The sequence below is a fragment of the Cervus elaphus genome, chromosome 23 (genome assembly GCF_910594005.1).
Source record: "Cervus elaphus chromosome 23, mCerEla1.1, whole genome shotgun sequence".
In the NCBI taxonomy this organism is placed as follows: Eukaryota; Metazoa; Chordata; class Mammalia; order Artiodactyla; family Cervidae; genus Cervus; species Cervus elaphus.
The window spans coordinates 71835688-71855094 of NC_057837.1; the positions used below are offsets into that span (position 1 = coordinate 71835688).

At 49.3% G+C, this 19407-nt stretch overlaps 1 protein-coding gene across 1 annotated transcript in view; it reads right to left on the reverse strand.

The window, feature by feature from the left end:
• Positions 1-19407, reverse strand: part of JPH2 (junctophilin 2) — a 72586-nt gene that overhangs the window by 6066 nt on the left and 47113 nt on the right. The window contains exons 3-4 of the mRNA XM_043882893.1: positions 2503-2621; positions 473-1197 (exon numbers count right to left, since the gene is read on the reverse strand). Coding sequence (XP_043738828.1) covers positions 473-1197; positions 2503-2621 — 844 coding nt within the window. The remainder of the gene's footprint in view (positions 1-472; positions 1198-2502; positions 2622-19407) is intronic.

The following is a 19407-nucleotide window of genomic DNA, read 5'->3' on the forward strand; positions in this document are numbered from 1 at the left end:
CTGGGACTGGAATCCAAGAACTCCGCCGTGCCCACTGCTAATTCCTCTGGGGCTGCATCCCTCAGTCCCTCTGAGCCAGCTTCAGTCTTTGGCACTGTAGCCCCCGGCTCCCATAGCAAGGCCAGAGGGCCAGGACCCAGCCCCCTACTGGGCCGCTCCTCCATCCCCCAAAGCCCTCCCTGCTACACCGTGTACAGGCTATTGGAGCTCAGCCTAGATCCTCCATAAACCGGGGCGCCCCACAGCCTAGCTGCTTGGGACTCCCAGTCGCCTCCTCCAAAGGAGCGCCCAGACAACAGTACAGAGGCCGGCCCCTGCCCCTGCGGTGGCGGCACTCTGCCCTGTAACCCTGGGTCAGGCTGCACCTAACTAAGCCCTGCACTGTGCTATCACCCTGGCCCCCCAGTCATCTGCCCCCCGAATCCCACCTCCAGCTCCCCCCTCCACTCCCCACTTCCACCAGCAGCCTCACCTCCTCCACCTCGACCTCTGCCGCCGCCGCGGCCTCCTTCCGAGCCTTCTTCTTGGCCCCGGCCTTGGTTAGCCCTCGGGCCTCCGTCTTGCGGGCCTTGACCTTGGGCTCGGCCTTGGGCACGATGGGCTTGGGTTCCAGCTTGGCGGGGCTCTCGGGCGCCGGCGCGGGGCTTCGGGGCGGGGACGCCGTCCCGGGCGCGGCGGCGGCGGCCGGGGACGGGGGCGCGGAGTCGGCGGCGGGGGCCTCGGGCTCGTCCTCGAAGGGCGGCGGCGCGGGCGGCGCGGTGCGCACGGCGTAGCTGTGATAGCCCTGGTACAGCGCCACCTCCGGCTCGTCCGGCCGCGCGGGCGGCGCCTGCAGCGCCTCGATGGCCATGCGTTCGCTGGCCGGCCGGGCGGGGCTGCGGCGACCCGCGCCGTCCGACGGCGTGACCGGCCGGCTGCCCTCGCCGCCGCCGCCGGGTTCACCGTTCCAGGCGCCCGGGCTCAACAGGCCGTCCTTGGACGCCGCGGCCGGGCGGGGCCGCTTGGGCTGCGGGGGTGTCCCGGCCGGCGACGGGGGGCCACCCTCGGGCGCCGGGGTCTCCCGTTCGTGCAGCTCCGGGCTCTCGCGGAGCCGTTCCGGGAGGCCCGCGGCGCTGGGGCCCCGGTCGGGGGAATCCAGCAGGCTCTCCGAATTCTCCAGGATCTCCTGGAGCAGCCGGCGCTTCTGATACTCCGGACCTGCCAGGGGACCACACGGGGAGGCGGGATTCGAAGCCGGGTCCCCGCACCGGGTGACCCTGGGCAAGCCGCTCCAGCCCCGCTGAGTCTCGTGGACATACTCAGCCAGCACTGACCTGCAGCCATCAGGTGCCAAAAGCGCTGTTTTTAAAGCCATTCCCCAAAACTAACTCATTTACTCCTTTGAATAACCCTATGAGGTGGATGCTATTATTTAGCCTCCACTGCACAGATGAAGAAAAGGAGGCTCAGAGACGTAAAATGCCTTGCCCAAAGTCACCCAGCTGACCAAGAGCAGGGCCGGGGCTGGCACCCAGGCTGAGTCTGGCTCCAGAGTTTATGCTCTTTATGGTCACACCGGCCTCTTTCCATTCTCTTATCTGAAAAACAGGCCTAATGATATCTATTTCATAAATACTAACTGAAGGATTAATCGGGTGGGGAAAAAAAATGCCTGTAAAATACTGAGCGCAGAACCTGACACGTGGTGACAGCTGTTGCTATGACCACCCAAGGTGGAGGCTGCCAGCCAGCGTCGCTCTTCCTGGGACCAGCAGGGGGCGCACTGTGATGGGACGCGCGACTCTTGCCAGGCAGAGATCTGCACTCTGAGGTCTTGCATCTAGCCTCCCTTGCTGCTGCTGCTGCTAAGTCGCTTCAGTCGTGTCCGACTCTGTGCGACCCCACAGACGGCAGCCCAGTAGGCTCCCCCGTCCCTGGGATTCTCCAGGCAGGAACATTGGAGTGGGTTGCCATTTCCTTCTCCAATGCATGAAAGTGAAAAGTGACAGTGAAGTCGCTCAGTCGCGTCCGACTCTTAGCGACCCCATGGACTGCAGCCCACCAGGCTCCTCCATCCATGGGATTTTCCAGGCAAGAGTACTGGAGTGGGGTGCCATTGCCTTCTCCACTAGCCTCCCTTAGGTCTCCCTAAAAACCCTTCAACGTGGAGAGCACCAGTCGCCCACCCTGATTGGCTCCCACCACTCTATTCAAGGGCAAAGTCTGGATCAGAGCCAGGAGGTCCTCCTCACTCTGCAGCCTCATTTCCCAGAGAGAAGAGACAGGCTGCAGTTGGGGGAGCCTCTGATATTACCACCCCGATCTCAGCCTGAGTCCCCTTGACTCATCCCATCCCATGCCTGCACCACGCCCCACAGATGCTCCCAGGCTTGTGTGGACCCACCCGAGCATCTCAGCTTTCCACCAAGCAAAGAAAAAGGGTCCACCTCTCCACCCCCACCCCGCGGCCCACCCCAACTCCCCCACCCCATCCAGGCCAGTCCCCTCCCTGGCTGGCCCTACCTGGCTGGTAGAAGTCTGGAGCCAGCTCCCTGGCCAAAGTGCGGGCAATGTTGGACTCTTGGTTGGCAGCCAGGGCAGCCTGTTCTGCTGCCTCAGCTTTGGCCTTGGCGTGGCTTGTCCTAAGGAGACGACATGGTGGAGTCTTAGGATCCCTCCAGAAAACCAACCCTCTCTGCCCTTCCTCCCCAACCCACAAAGAGACACCCTAGACAACACTTTTGTTCATTTGGGCTGTCAATGAATATTTATTAAGCCCTGTGGTCCAGGCTGTTGTGCGTCCCCCAGACCATTTCCTCTTCTCTCAGGGCACACAGACAGACTACATTTTCCAGCCTCCCTGGGGTTAGGTGTGGTCAGGTGACTGGCTAAAGCACTGTGGGAAGACAGGACGTTGCCATTTCCAGGCATGGTGCACAAAAACCTGTCCTGCAATCCACAATGTCCTCTCTCTTCTCCCCTGTTGCTGGTAAAATGCAGAAGCCAAGTCCCCAGAACAGGGGAGGGGACTTAACCTCATTTGTGTCACAGATCTTTTCAATCTGGTAACACCTGTGGACCCTTTCTTGGTATATTGTTTTAAAATGCATAAATTACACAGGATTACAAAGAGATGCAATTACACTGACACACTGTTACCAGAATATTTAAAGGGATAAATCTGTAATATAACAATGTATATTCTTCTTTATTAACACATTAGACAAAATATTCAGCAGGCCTATTGACCACCATAATTTAAAAGTATAAATTAGCATAAAGGATATTTCAAGGATACAAGCAACAACAGGAATGTGGCATGAAAATATATGTGATTCCTATGAGTGACAAAGTCAGAGATACTGCTAATACTACTGTGATTTATCGCCGACTTCTATAGTTGAAGAAAATACTAAATTTCAGTTACACGTTAGTAAAAATAGAGAGGTGGTTTTCCATGAAGATCCCTTCACTAGGACCCACCCTTAGCTGCCGAATGACTGCTGATGGCTCACTGCTCTCTCAGAGAACTGCAACCAATAGAAGCCACCTTGTTCCAAAGGTCCATACCCCTCCGCAACCCAGGGAGCCTATAACCAATGACTCCTGACCCCAGCCAGCCCCTTCCTGCCCCAAAAGGAACCAAGTCCTGAGGTATAACTCAGGCTCCAAAGCCCCACCACGGGATGAGGCTGAAGCAGAACTCCAGAACACATCGCTGCTTGTCTTCTTCTATGTCCCATTCTGCCTCTCTCCCTCCCCCTCGCGTCTGAGAGCACTTGCTCCATAAATTGCCCAAGCAAGAATCCTCATCTCAGACTCAGCTTCTAGGGAATCTAACCTAAGGCAGCATCCAGATTCACAGACAAGCTGAATTCCATCCACAGAACTCCCCTGTGGGCCCCAGGGTCAAGAAACACGCTGGAAGGAACTTGGGTCCACAAATGATTGTTGCATAGAGCAAAGCCCGCCTCCCTCACAGTCCCATATTAAATGTGGAACATTTGAGCATTAAATTTAAACATTAAACTCAGCAAGCCTTAAATGTCTACTGCGTTAAGTGCCTGAAATTTGGGAGATGTTTATTTCAGCTGTTAATCTAACCTGACTAGGAAAAGCATCTGCGAAAATATTAACAGCCCCAATAACCAATGGGCTTCATTGTAAAGAAATTAAAGATTATCTCATGTAATCATCATGATGCCTTAGGAAGCTGGTGTTCTTATTATTGTCCCTATTTTACAGAAAAGGAAACTGAGGCACAGGCAGGGTAGGTAACTTGCCCAAGGTCACAGAGTCCCTAAGTGCAGGAACTGGGATTTTGAACCCAGGCAACATGATTCCAGACCCTGTGCTGCTCTAAAGTGTGTGCCGTGGTTGGCCAGGAGCCGAGATTCCTAGGGACAAGACAAAGGCTTGTCAAAAGAAGATGGGCTGGACGCAAACAACCAAAATTATTTAACATAATGTAATCAAATAAAAGGGCTTCCCTGGTAGTCCAGCTGGTAAAGAATCCACATGCAATGCAAGAGACCCTGTTCAATTCCTGGGTCCCAAAGTTCCCCTGGAGAAAGAATGGGCCATCCACTGCAGTATTCTTGGGCTTCCCTAGTGGCTCAAACGGTGAAGAATCTATCTGCCTGCAATGCAAGAGACCGAGGTTTGATCCCTGGGTTAGGAAGATTCCCTGAAGGAGGGAATGGCAACCCACTTCAATATTCTTGCCTGGAGAATCCCACGGACAGAGGAGCCTGCAGGGCTACAGTCTGTAGGGTCGCAAAGTCGGACATGACTGAGCGATTAAGCACAGCACAATCAAGTGCAACTGTGAGAAATGCCATAAAGGAAGAGGACAGAAGAGGAAGATGAAAACGTCCAACAGGAAGACTTGACGTAGATCGGTGGTGGAGGGGGGGGTCAGGTAAGGTTTCCTCAAGGATGTGACAGCTGAGACCTGAGACTGACATATCCATTGGCCCATCAGCAGTGAGGCGGGGACAGTGAGCCAAGCAGAGGGAAGAGCATGTGCAAATGTCCTGAAAGGGGGTACGAGCTTCATGCCTTTGGGGAACTGAAAGATCCAGTCAGTGTCCCCATGGGCAGATGAGTCACTTCCTTGGGGATTTGATCTGCATGTGTCTCCAGCACGGAATTAAGCCCCATCTAGAGACAAAGTTTACTAAGCTCCCTTCAGGTGCCAAGTCTTTTGCCTACATTATGCCTTGCAAGCCTCAAAACTGCCGGGGAGGTAGCTTTCACTGACTCTACTCCACAGGTAGGGAAACTCAGAGCAATACCTTACTCAAGGATGCCAAGTAACAGCTGACATTTACAAAGCATTTACAACATGCCAAGAGCTTTATAGAAACTTATCCATTTAATTTTCCCGGTAACTCTTTGTGGCCAATGTTATCATCACCATCCCTCTTTACAAAGGAGAAATCCAAGGCATAAGAAGGCTTAAGGAGCCCACCTAAACTTATCCAACCAGCAAGTGAAAGCAAGGTTTCAAACAAAGGCTTTCTTGAGTCTAGAGTCTGGGCCTTTTGTCACAGGTTGTCCGTCCACTCAATAATAAGTAGTGGGGGACTTCCCTGGTGGTCCAGTGATTAAGAATCTGCCTTCCAATGCAGGGTCGGGGAACTAAGATCCCATATGCTGCTGGGCAACTAAGCCCACACACAGGAACTACTGAGCCCCAGAGGCTCTAGAGCCTGTGGTCTACAAGAGAAGCCCCACTCTCTGCAAGGAGAAGCCCGTGCAACACAACCAGAGACCCAGCACAGCCGAAATAATAATAAGTAGTGGAGTTCAAACCCAGAACTGTCTGGTTTCTAAGCCCCTGCCCTCTCCACTGCCACAGTAATGTTTACTGAAGAAAACAGTATTATACTGAATGAAAGGATACATAAAAGAATGCATGCATACATACATGGATATCTGTATGAGCAAGGCGGGCAGCATAGAGAATAAGGAGCATGGTTTTGGAATCAGCAGCCCTGGACTCTAATTTTGGCTCAGCCACGACTGGGGCTAGGGTGCAAATGAGGCATTCACCTCAGGCTCAAAATTTAGGGGGTTGACCAAAAAAACTCAGTAGTCTGGATAAATAGTACTTGAATGCAATATTTTTTAAAGTCAAAATTAATGCAGCAATAATCCTTGATGAACAAGTTATGAAAAAAATGTCAACAGAGTCCAGATCCAGACCCTGCACTTGTACGACTCACCTCACTCGCCTCCCCCTAGTCCCAACCCTACAAGGACTCTAGGACCTTGGGTGAATGGCTTTGCCTCTCTGTGCCTCAGTTTCAACGTCTGTAGGATAATTCTCCCCTCTTGGAGTTGCTGTGAAAATGGCTGAGAAGCAACATAGGAAAGTGTTTAGCCCAGGATGGGGCTGAGTGATGGTGATGATGGTGGTGGTGATGATGATGGTGTTGATGAGGGTGTTGGCAGTGGTAGAGAAGGAGGAGGAGGAGAAAAAGAAGGAGAAAGATAACATTTGTTACACTGAAACCAAGTGTGGAACCAACAAGGGCCTACTGTATAGCACAGGAAACTATATTCACTATTATGTAATAACCTGTAAGGGGAAAGAATCTGAAAAGGGGTATACACACACACACATATATCTATAACCAAATCACTGGGTTGCACATCTGAAATTTACATGATATTGCAAATCAACTACACTTCAATTAAAAACTAAAAAAAAGAAAAATGTAGTACATGCACAACCCCAGACACACATTTGCCTGTACATGGGCATGTGTGACTCAAAGATCTAAATTTTCAGAGACACTTCCCTGGAAACCTGAAACCCCAGGTTGGGTCGGGGAGGAGGGAAAAGACTGGGCAAACCTTCAAACTGAGAAAATGTCCTTTTTTGGTTGTGTGAGCTGGATGAGGCTTGTTTCCTGGGGCTGTGCTGCAGGACGGACTCCTCAGGCCAGAATGGCAGTCTTCACACTGAGCCCTGGAAGGTTCTAGAGGATCAGCAATGGACCCTCCAGGGCAACCAGAACAGGGGTCAGAGGGGAATGGCCACACAGCCCAAGGTAATAAAGGCTGCTGAGTTTGAAGGAGGCACCCATGACTGACTGAATACCTTACCAGTCCCCTCCCCAATGCCTCTGATCTCAGAAATGGCCCCTCAGCTCCCTAGCCCTCAAGCCAGGAATCCCAGTGTCTCCTACACCCTCCTTCCTCATCTTTCAATATTCACAAACAACCACCACTAACTCCTGTCTCTCCTGCTCCCCCTGAAGCTCTTGATCTGCCTATTCTCCATCTTTCCGTGGCTCCTCCTGCCAGGTCCCCCACTCCCCTCTGTAACCTCCCTGCTTCCAGGCTCACTCCCTACAAATCATCACTTGCAGCTTGCTTGCCTCACCTCTTGCTGACAGTCTCTGCAAGGCTTCCTATCTTGCTGAAAGTAAAGTCCAAAGTACTGAGCACAGCCTTCAAGGCTACCCAGATTCTCACCCTGAAGCAGCCCTGATGGGGTGTATCTGGAAGCTTACCAGGTAAAGGGCAGGCTGAACTGCTGCAGTCCAGAGGCTATCTTCTGGTCCAGTGGCACTCACGGTGTGGTCCATGCAGCCCCTAGCCCCTCATCATCTGGGCACTTGTTGCAAACGCAGATTGGGGGGGCTCCACCCCAGATCCACTGAATCAGAATTTCTCAGGAGGAGCCCAGGAATCTGTGTTGTATAAGCCTTCCAGCTGCTTCCACTGCTCATTAAAATTTGAGAAGCGTGTGCTGGACAGAGAGAAACATCCAGCTCTCTCTTGGGCAGTTCCCAGCCTGCTCAGCCACCCAGGAGCCTTGAGGGTCTCCCTTCAAGCACCAGGATCCCTCCCTGAATGCAGGGCCTCCCAGGGAAATGCAGACACCATTTCTTTCCCTGTGACCACTGGGGGAGGGGCTCTTGGGGAGGGTCTCCCAGGGTGGCTCTGCCCCTTCTGGAGGGAAGGGAAGGAGCAGTAACTAGGGCAGGGGGTGGGGCAGGGATCAGTCACCCTTCTTGATTTCATCAGATTTTCTTTCGTCAGCAGGTTAAAAATAAGGCTGGTGGTGGCTCAGGTATGAGGCAGGGCCGTAACCCAGTGGGGGCGCTCCCGAGAGTGTCGGCCCTCACTCCTGCCGCCCGTCCCCACCCTGGACCCCTCACCACCCGGAATAGCCGGCCTCGTTGCCCAGGCATCTCCATCAAGCACTGATGGCTTTACTGGGCCAAAGCGGGGGCACCCACAGGAGGTACCCCTGACTCCTCTGCTCTGGCTGTTCCCCCATCTGGAATGTTCCTTTCCCTCCTTCCACCTCCCAGCCTTAAAGGGCCAGCTTCAGACCCACTTTGACTTCCAGATTTATTCAGTTAATGCAACTTTATGGAATGCCTGCTATACATCAGGACTTTTCTGGGTGCTGTGGCTACGACAGCAAGCCAAGTATCTAAAAATCCCTTGTAGGGGGACTTCCCTGGCGGTCCAAGGACTAAAACTCCATGCTCCCAATACAGGGGGCCCGGGTTTGATCCCTGGTCTGGGAACTAAGACCCTGCCTGCCACAAGAAGACCTGGCCCAGCCAAAGTACATAAGTAATTAAGTGAGAGTCGCTCAGTCGTGTCCGACTCTTTTCGACCCCGTGGACTATACAGTCCATGGAATTCTCCAGGCCAGAATACTGGAATGGGTAGCCTTTCCCTTCTCCAGGGGCTCTTCCCAACCCAGGGACTGAACCCAGGTCTCCCGCATTGCAGGCGGATTCTTTACCAACTGAGCCACAAGGGAAGCCCAAAGAACATAAATAAAGATTTTTTAAAAATCCCTTGTAGAACTCACATTCTGTTGCAGGGGTCAGCAAATTAGGGCAACAGGCCATATGAGGGCAAACAGCCTGTTTGTCTATCACCTGTGAGCTTTTTTTATATATAAAAAGAATGCTTTTTATACTTTTCAAAGTTGTGGGGAAAAAAACCCAAATAGTAATTTTATGACACATTAAAATTATACAGAATTTAAATGTGTGTCCATATAAATAAAGCTTTATTGGAACAGAGTCACACATATTTGTTTACTGTTGTCTAGATCTAAGCAGTTGCCACAGAAGCCCATGACCTGCAAGGCCAAATATATTTACCATCTGGTGCTTTACAGGAAAAGTTTGCCCACCTCTGTTCTAATGCATCCACTCAACAATGGTCTCTCCTACTATTCTAATTAATAATATTAGTCTACTACTGGTTGAGCTCTTTCTGCCCAGTTCTGCGTTGTGGTCACCTTTACACACATGACTTCAGAGAGGTGAAGTCACTTTCTCAAGGTCACACAGCTAGAAAGTGTATCTGCCCAAGCTCCTCCCCATTACACCGAGCTGGCGCTTTCCTGGTACTGACTGGACCAGGTCCTCCACATGCTGGTACTAGGGATGGGGATAAATTAGATCCAGCAGACATCTGAAGAGCTCCCAGCCTAATGCAGCCCCGCCAAGTCAACTGTGCAGCATCTCTGAAAACCAGCGGATGGATGGGGCGGGGGCCGAGCAAGGCCGCTAAACCACATGGCGGCGCAGCTAAGAGGGGCAGCTCTGCCAGGTCTTGGCTCTGCTCCTCATACTCTCAGGCAAGCCTGAGCCCCCCGAGCCCCCGTCTCCTCATCTGTACAATGGGGATAATAACAGCACCTTTCCTGGAGAAATGGTGTAAGGAGTATAAATGAATAAACACTCATATGGCCCTAAGAATAGTAGCCGGGACACAGGAAGTGCTATGGAGGTGCTTGTTGATAAAATATATGGGGACGTCCCTAGTAGTTCAGCGGTTAAGACTCCGCCCTCCAATGCAGGAGACAGGGGTTCCATTCCTGGTCGGGGAACTAAGATCTCGCATGCCACGGGGCAACTAAGCCTGAGAGTTGCAACTAGAAAGAAGCCCCCACACAATGAATGAAATGCAATGAAAAGTCCATGTGCTGCAACTAAGATCTTATGCTGCCAAATAAGTAAACATTTTTTTAAAAAAATAAATAAAATAAAATATATATAAGAAGCATTTTTTTTTTTAAGACTGAAACAAAAACCTGAAAGTACTTAATGTCACTGATTTGCTCACTTAAAATTTTTTCAAAAATTCATCAGAACAAGGAGGCCATGGAAGGTTTGGGGGACAGAGGCAGATAATCAGAGCCCTCAACTCAGGCCTCTGCCAGCCTCTCTGAAGCTGCAGAAGTGGTTGATAAGGGCAGTGCGGCCAAGCATCTTCCTGAGGAGGAGGTTGCTTCAGAAGCCACTGCCCTGCCTTCCCCCAAAATAGCCCCTCGCTCCAGGCTCTGGCTGCCTGTAGCTGCCCAGATAGCTCCCTCAGAGAAAATTCCCTGCCCTCCAGCAGGGATGGAGTCAAGCATCCAGTCTTGCCGGGTCTGCATCCATTTGGCAAACATGTGCTAAGCCCTGCTGGGAAGCCCCTCATCAGAAGGGTTAAGGGTAGAAACTCCAGTCCATCACATTCTGACTTTTGTTGTATGGTCTGAGTTTCCTCAACTGTGAAATGGGGTTAATAATATTTACCTCACAAAATTACTGGGAGTCTGAAACGAGGTCGCACAAGAGTGCTTAGCATAAACTGAGCACTTAACAAATATGAGCTGTCATTATTGTTACAGTTTTGGTTATCATTATAGCAATGTTTGGGGCTCCCCAGGTGGGTCATGGTAAAGAATCGGCCTGCCAATGCAGGAGACACAGGAGACTCGGGTCTGATCCTGGATGGGGAAGATCCACTGGAGGAGGGCATGACAACCCACTCCGGTTTTCTTGCCTGGAGAATCCCCATGGACAGAGGAGCCTGGCCGGCTCCAGTCCACAAAGAGTCGGACACAACTGAAGTGACTGGGCATATAACAAAGTTTACAAGCAATTCTCTTCCAAAAATCTAAGGACTGCCAACAATTGGTATTTAAATAGGTATTCTTGTAGCAGGATATGTCATGTAAACTTTGTTTCAAAGTTCACCCACCTTGTAGCATGTATAGTACCTCATCCCTTTCCATTGCCAAATAATGGTCCACAGTGCATGTGGATGAACCATATTTAGTTCATCTGTTCCTCAGCTGAAGGACATCTGGATTGTTTCCACCATCTGGTTACTATGTATAATGCTACTACGGATATTCCTGTACAAGTTTGGGGATAGATTTATATTTTCACTTCTCCTGGGTGTACACTTTAAGGCTTGGAATTGCTGGCTCATGTGGTAACTCTTTTTAAACTTCTGAGGAACTTTCAGACTGGTTCTGAATTGAGTGCACCATTGTACTTTCTTCTAGTAACATGAGGGTTCCAATCTCTTCACATCCTTGTCAACACTTATTATTATCCATTTTTAAATTTTAGTCACATAATGGTTTGTGAGGCTCATTTCATTGTGGTTTTGATCTGCATTTCTCTGATGGCTAATGATGTTGAGCGTGTTTTTAAATGTTTAACTACCATTTATGTTATCTTCTTAGGAAAAAAATGTTTATTTAGATTCTTTGCCTATTTTCAATTTTTTTAAGTTGTAAAAGTTTTCAATATATTCTAGATAAAAGTCCCTTATCAAACATGGGATTTGCAAATATTTTCCCCATTCTATTGTCTTTTCAACTCCTTGATGGTGTCCTTTGAAGCACAGAAGGTCTTAAGCTTAATGATTTCCAATTTATCTATTTTTCTTTTTGTTGACTATACTTATGGTGTCATACCTAAGAAGCTTTTGCCTAACCCAAGGTCACAAAAACTTACTACCATCGTTTCTTCTCAGAGTTTTATAGTTCAGTTTTTACAGTTAGATCTAGGAAGACTACTTCTAATAAGAAAAAATGGGAAATAAACTAAGGGTTCACACTGCCCTAGGAGACAGGCACTACAACCATTTTACAGATGAAGAAACTGAGGCACAGCGAGGTTAAGTCACTTGGCCTTTATTTTTATTGTGAACATTAAGCCAGAAGTGGCCCCTGCTCTGGGAGGATCTAGAGTCTGGTAGGAAAGATAAGACAAGGTGGAAAGTTTTGAGAACAAACAGAAAGCTACAGGGCAGGAGGAAGCCCACGTGGCGAGCTACATGTTCATAATTTTCATTTTTTAATTTTTATATCATATATTATGAACACACAAAAGATGTACTAGAGGACTTCCCTGGTGGTCCAGTAGCTAAAACTCTGTGCTCCCAATGCAGCAGGCCTGGGGTTCGATTTCCAGTCAGGGAACTAGATCCCACACGCCCCAGTGAAGACCTGGTGCAACCAAATAAATACTTTTTTAAAAGATGTAGTATAATATGGTTTCATCAGCACAAAAAAATATGAAAAATAAACAGATTTTTTAAATATTTTGGTATGTGAGGTGGTTAAGAGCAGTTTTTTCACATAAGAACTCTGGTGACATAAATTCTCTGTACTTTGATTTTTTTTTTTCCATCTGTAAAGTGGGGATATGAATAGCCCCTGCCTCAAAGAGTTGTAGAATTACCGTACATAATGTATTTAGAATAGAACCTGGCACATAGAAAGCTCTATGCAAGTGTTTTAAAATTTTAAAAAGTTGATTTGTTTTAGTTGAAGTGGAGGGGCATGGGTTTTGAGTCTGGAGGGCTGTGCCACCCCCCAAGAGCTTAAGCAGAACCTCCCCACCTTGGAAGCCCAGCCTGAAATCCCCAGGCCGTGGAGGTGAACTCTTCCAGATGATGTTTTACAAAGACCTTTCTCCTCTTTTTGAAAAAGAATCACCAGCCCATCTGGGAAGTCTTCACCATGTGTGAGTGGGTATGTGACACCCTTTCCCACCCCCCAGTCTCTAAGCAGGAGGCAGAGTAACAAGTTGCTGTTTACTAAGTGCTAACTACATGGCAGACACTTGACCTACGTGGTCAGCTGAATAACGGCTCCTGGGATATCCAGGTCCTAAGTCCCTGGAACCAGTGAATGTTACCTTATACGGCAAAAGAAGCTTTGCAGATGTGATTAAATTGAGGATCCTGAGATGCAAGAATTATCCTGGGTTAGACAAGCAGGCTCTAGATGTAACCACACATGTCCTTATAAGAGGGAGGCAGGAGCAGATGTGACCACAGGAGAGGAGAAGATGATGTGAGGATGGAAACTGAGATGAGAGTGATGCCCTTTGAAGATGCAGGATGGGGCCACAAGCCAAGGAATGGCAGCGGCTACTAAGAAGCTAAAAAATCAAGGAATTGAATTCTCCTGCCAGAACCCTCAAAAGGAACCAGCCCTGTCATCACCTTGGCTTTAGCCCACTGAGACCGATCTCAGACTTCTGACCTCCAGAACAGTAAGAGAGTAAGTCTGTGCTGTTTTAAGCCCCCAAGTTGGTGGTAATTTGTTACAGAAGCAACAGGAAACCGCAGCAACCTCTGTGATCTCATGCCATCCTCAAGACAACTCACTGTGCTGAAGAAAGGAAAGCTCAGGAAATTATTTGCCCATGGCTCATTGCCAGGTGGCGCTAGCGGTAAAGAACCGGCCTGCCATTGCAGGAGACATAAGATGGGTTCCATCCCCGGGTCGAGAAGATCCCCTGGAGGAGGGCATGGCAACCCACTCCAGTATTCTTGCCTGGAGAATCCCATGGACAGAGGAGCCTGGTGGGCTACAGTCTACAGGGTCGCAAAGAGTCAGACATGACTGAAGCGATCTAGCATAACCACATACACATAGCTAGTCAGATCCAGAGCCAGCCTGAACACGATTCCAGGCCTGTCTGGCACCAGAGCCTTTGCTGACCCACTCATCTGCAGTTAAGCCAGAAGAGCCCAGCAGCTGGAACTGGCCACAACCATGCTGCTTCCCCCAGGGGCCTGGGCAGCCCTAGCATGCATCCTGCTGCCTGAGAGTCCAGGGCTAGTGGCTACCAGCAGGGACACCGTCAACCTCCCCAGTGAAAGGCTAGTCCATCGGAACCCGGGATCGCCTGGCTGACTACATGTGACTGAGGTCTGGCTATACCATGGCAGCCAGTGAAGGGAGAGAGAGGGGCATGAGGCCTTGCTCCCCTCCCCACACGGGACTGGGCTCTGCAGTCCAATCTGAAGCCCAGCTCTCAGCAGTGAGGCCTTTTCTGCACGAGTTGGCTGTACAGAGAAGCTTCCTTTTTAAAAATTCTGTGCCAGGGACTTCCCCGACCAGTGGCTAAGACCCTGCACTCCCAACGCAGGCGGCCCAGGTTCAATCCCTGGTCAGGGAACTAGACCCCACATGCCGCAACTAAGTTCACATGCCACAACAAAGATCGAAAATCCCACGGGCCACAACTACAACCCCGGGCAGCCAAATAAATAAACAAATATTTTAAAAAATGAAAAGTCTACGCCAGATTTTAAAATCACATTTTATGAATGATGAGAACAGTAATTTCAAAGCAACAGCACTGTGAGCCCACTGTGCTAAAACAATGGCCATGTTACCTTTTGAGCCTTCTTTTGAGCCTTTTGTGAACAACTCTGTTAACTGTAAAGTCCAGAATTTAAGAGCATGGAATCTGAAATCACGCTACCCAGGTGTGAATCCCTGAGTCAGACATTAGCTGTGTAGCCTGGGCAAATCACTTAACCTCTCTGTCCATCCATTTCTTCTTCTGAAAAGTGAGCATGGCAAGAAGATTTTTCAGATAGCTCCTGGTATTCACACCCTTATGGGATTCAGCCCCCACCCTTCCACCACGGAGTATGGGCTAAACTCAGTGACAGGCTTCTAACTAAAAGACCATGACAATGGTGACGTCACTTCCATGACTAGTTTACAAAAGATGGCAACTTCGCTTTTGATAGCAGACTCTTGCTGGCCTTGATGAAGCAAGCTGCCACGCTGGGGAAGCTTTCATAGCAAGGAACTGAGGGCAGCCTCCCACCAACATCAGTGAGGAGCCAACGGCCTCAGTTCAAACGCCCACAAGAAACCGCATCCTCCTACAGACGAGTGCATGAGGGTGGAGTGAATCCATCCCCAGTGGGGCCTTCACATGGGACCAGAGCCCCGACCAACAGCAGCCTCGTGGGAGACCCTGAGCCAAAGGGCCCAGATACCAAACCCATGGAAACTGTGAGATAAGAAATGTGTGCTGTTTCATGCTGCTATGTTTGGGCATAAGTTATTATCCAGTGACAGACAACTAATACAATTGGGATCATAATGCCTACTTCATGGGGTTGTTATGAAAATTACAGGTATTAATATACAGAAAGGGCTTAGAATAGTGCCTTGCATACAGGGTATACTATAGTAGTGTTATACTATAGTAATATGAAAGTGTTAGCTTTCGCTATTATACATTTCTCACTTACATAATTTTTCGTGTTTCCACATATTCATGTTTATCATTTCAGACCCCTCAACCTTTTTTCTTTTTAAATTTAACATGAAATTTAACATCTACCTATTTTTAAAATATGTATCTACTTATGTATTTGGCTGCACTGGGTCTCAGTTGCAGCATGCAGGGTCTAGTTCCCTGACCAGGTGTTGAACCTGACACCAATCTGCATTGGCAGCACAGAGCCTCAGCCACTGGGCCACCAGGGAAGTCCCAACATCCATGTATTTTTGTGCCAGTGATTCCTCTTCTGGGAATGCGACCAACTGACATACTCAAACTGTGCAAAACGACACCCATACAAGGGTATTTACTGCAATCCTGTTTGTAATAACAAGATACTGGAAATGAAGCCAAAGCAAGAAGGGGGAACTAGTTGATCACGTTATGGTATAATCAATACTTGTTGAGTACCTACTATGTGTCAACACTGTGCTCAGACGTTTGCATGTATTATTTCATTTAATCCTCACAACACTCTCTAAAGTAGACATCACTATCAATTCCCATTTTACAAGTAAGAAAACTAAGGATGACAGGGTTAGGTAACCTGTCCAACTCACACAGTCAATAAAGGAGGAAAGCCAAGAATTCCAGTGTGTTTAACACCAAAATAAGACAAAGGAGGCATGTGTTAGTGTTGGAGTCAGACAATCTGGTTTCAAACCCCAGTTCCTTCACGTCCAAATTGTATGACTTTTGCCAAGTCATGGAACCTCTCCAAGTCTCAGTTTCGCCATCTGTAACTCAGGTTAATCACTTTGCCAACAAAAGTCCGTATAGTCAAAGCTATGGTTTTCCCAGTAGTCATGTACGGATGTGAGAGCTGGACCATAAAGAAGGCTGAGTGCCAAAGAATTGTGCTTTCGAACTGTGCTGCTAGAGAAGACTCTTGTGAGTCCCCTGGACAGCAAGGAGATCAAATCAATCAATCCTAAAGGAAATCAACCCTGAATATTCATTGGAAGGACTGACGCTGAAGCTGAAGTTCCAATACTTTGGCCACCTGATGAGAAGAGCCAACTCACTGGAAAAGACCCTGATGCTGGGAAAGATTGAGGGCCAGAGAAGGCAGCGACAGAGGATGAGATGGTAAGATAGCATCACCGACTCAGTGGACAAGAATCTGAGCAAACACCAGGAGACAGTGAAGGACAGGGAGCCTGGTGTGCTGCGCGCAGTCCAAGGGGTGGCAAAGAGTCAGACACAACTTAACAAGTGAACAACAACAACAACTCAGGTTAGTCATTGCACTTAGCTGCCACTAGAACTACACTGTGAACTGTGCCATGTGAAGTGTATATTCACTTGATCATGACAAGTATTTACTAAGCGCCTACTGCATGCCATGTCCTGGGCTAGATCTAGGGGCACAACAATAACAGAAGAAATTTACCTCCTAGAACTTACAGGCTAGCCTAGCATGCGCATAGTGGAACCCCATAAATGGTAGCTGCTACTATTAGAGAGTGATTCTTCTTCCCCAGGGTTGGTCTTCCCACCTGGGTCTACTGGTGACCTGGGTCTGGGTGTGTTCTGCTTCCCCCACTCGCCACCCCCCCGCCTCGGCTCACCCCCACCACCCCCACCACCACCCCCAACCCCGGTGAGCCAGCCAGCAATGGCATCCCACAAGGCTCGAGTCAGCAGACATCTCCTGCCTAAATAAGGACAAGGCGCCCAGGAGAGCTCTCTGCGAGCCGGAGGAATGTGACAGCTGAGCCCGCCTGCCCGGCACCCTCCCCCGCCTCCGGCCCCTCCCCAGGTGTGGCTTTCCAGTTTTTCCCAGAGCAGCCCCCGACACCCCCTCCCCCGGCCCAGGCCGCTCTGATAACTGCTAAGGAGCCTTCCGGAGGAATTCCAGGCAGCTCCATCTGCTCCTGGGGGCTGGCATCCCGGCTGCCACACGGAGAGGAAGAAACTGCAGGGAGGGGCCAACCCAGCCCCAGCCCTGGAAAATTGCATCCCTTGGTTCGAAAAGCATTTCCAGAGATAATCTTTGGCCTCGGGCACTGTGTCAGGTGTGAGGGCCCCAGCGGAGATTCTGACCACGCTGCGGTCTCCCCATCCCCACACCAGGCCTCAAGAAGTCACAACTGCTCCTGGTGGGGTGGGGGAAGGCAGACACAGCTAGTCCAGAGCATGGGGCCCAGGAAGACGTCTTTGAGTTCTTGCTGAGGCAGGGGCTGAGCAAGGGAACTCTGGCACCAGATGACTGGAGTTCCCATCCTAGCCCTGCTTCTTCCGAGCTGTGTGACCTTGAACAAGTTACCTAACCACTCTGGGCTTTCATTTCCCCATCTGTGAAATGGGAGAATAACAGCACCCACCTCAGAGTTGGGAGGACTAAGTACACTGGTTTTGCAAAGTGCTCAGAGCAGCAAGGAGGAGGTCATGTCCTCAGGATTTGTTCAGGAGAGCCTACCATTTAAACCAGGGTGCCTGAGGGTGAAAGCAGGAGCTGTTTATAAGTATACCCTGCATGATCCAAGGCAATCTCGCGCACAGGAGGCCGCGTGGTCGTCCCAGACTTGACCACAACTAAGGTGCCAACTGTCACCAACAGCGACTATATGTCATCTTTGTAAGCCAGCCCTGCAAGAGGTGAACATCATACCCAGCACACCGATCTGGCCTTCAGATTTCCCAGGAGGAAGACACGTAAAACCGAAATTTGAGCTAGAGTCAAAGAAAAACATTAAGGATTTCAATGCAATAGTTAACAGATATTTATTGAGCCTTTTATGTGGGTCCATGCCTGGGCCATGGGATGAAGGGGGAGGAGAAAGAAGCATCAAAAGAAGCAAAATAAAGAAGTAAAGGATTCCATTCCCGGTGACCAGCCATGGTTGGTCAGATAATAAGAGAGGATTTGGGGAGAGGATTCAAGACAGAAAAGACACCATCAGGGAGGGGTCAGGTCATGGGTGGGCCCTAGGGATGTAACCACGGGAACAGATCAAATGCAGAGCAAAGGCAGAGAGGTGGGCAGGAAGGGGACCTCAGGCTTGGGAAGAGCGTGCTGTGATGGCTAAGAACCAGGTCTTGGACCAGAATTGAGGGTCCAAGGTCCATATCCACCCTTAACGCGCTGGCTGACCCCTGGCAACTCACACAATCTACATCGCCTCACTTTCCACAGCAATAAAATGGAGCAAACGATACCTTTGCCCTTCAGGGTTGCCCGAATACCAAATGAGATGATGCCTGTAAAATTCCGTTCAGTTCACCGCACGTCTCAAATGGAAGGGGTTTTGTCTGTTTTGTTCACTGATGAATCGCCAGCACCAAAAACAGGACCTGGCCCACAGTGGGTGCTTAATAAAAATTTGCTGAATGAATAAACAGCAGTCATTATAAATATTATTATCATAATTATTATGCAGTAATAGACCTAGCTGAGCTGGAGTGGAGAAAAACAAAGGAGCTTTTTTACAGATGCGGAAACAGGCTGAGACAGGTGAAAGGATTTGCCTAAGATTATACTCCTAGCAAGTCACAGAGCAGGATCTGGGTTCCCGGCCAGGGTCTTCAAGCCCAACTCCTCCGTCCTCCCTACCTATTTCTCGCCTATCTTCTATAAGCATTCCCTGGGTGCCTAATAAGTGCAGGTGTCTGACAACATAATGGGGATAAAAAGAAACTTAAAACCAGAATTCTGGCTTTAAGGATCTTATAGACCTCTAAAGAAAATCTACAGGAAAAGAATCTAGTTGAGAAAATTCAGATTTTTTTTCTTTTTTTTAAAAATATGGACTTTTTTTTTAAAGTCTTTATGGAATTGTTACATTATGGCTTTTGTTTCATGCTTTGGTTTTCTGGCTGCCAGGCATGTAGGATCTTTAGCTCCCCGACCAGGGGTGGAACCTGCACTCCCTGTATTGAAAGGCAGTCTTAAACACTGGGCCACCAGGGAAGTCCTAAGTTCAGGCTTTTTTAAAAAGGGAGCTCAGAAGAGGAAGAGACATGGTAAACTTGCCTGCAGATGAGAGCTCTGAGCTACAGCCTGAAACAGAGAAGAGACAGAGAAATCAAGGCTGGTACTAAGCATGTACTG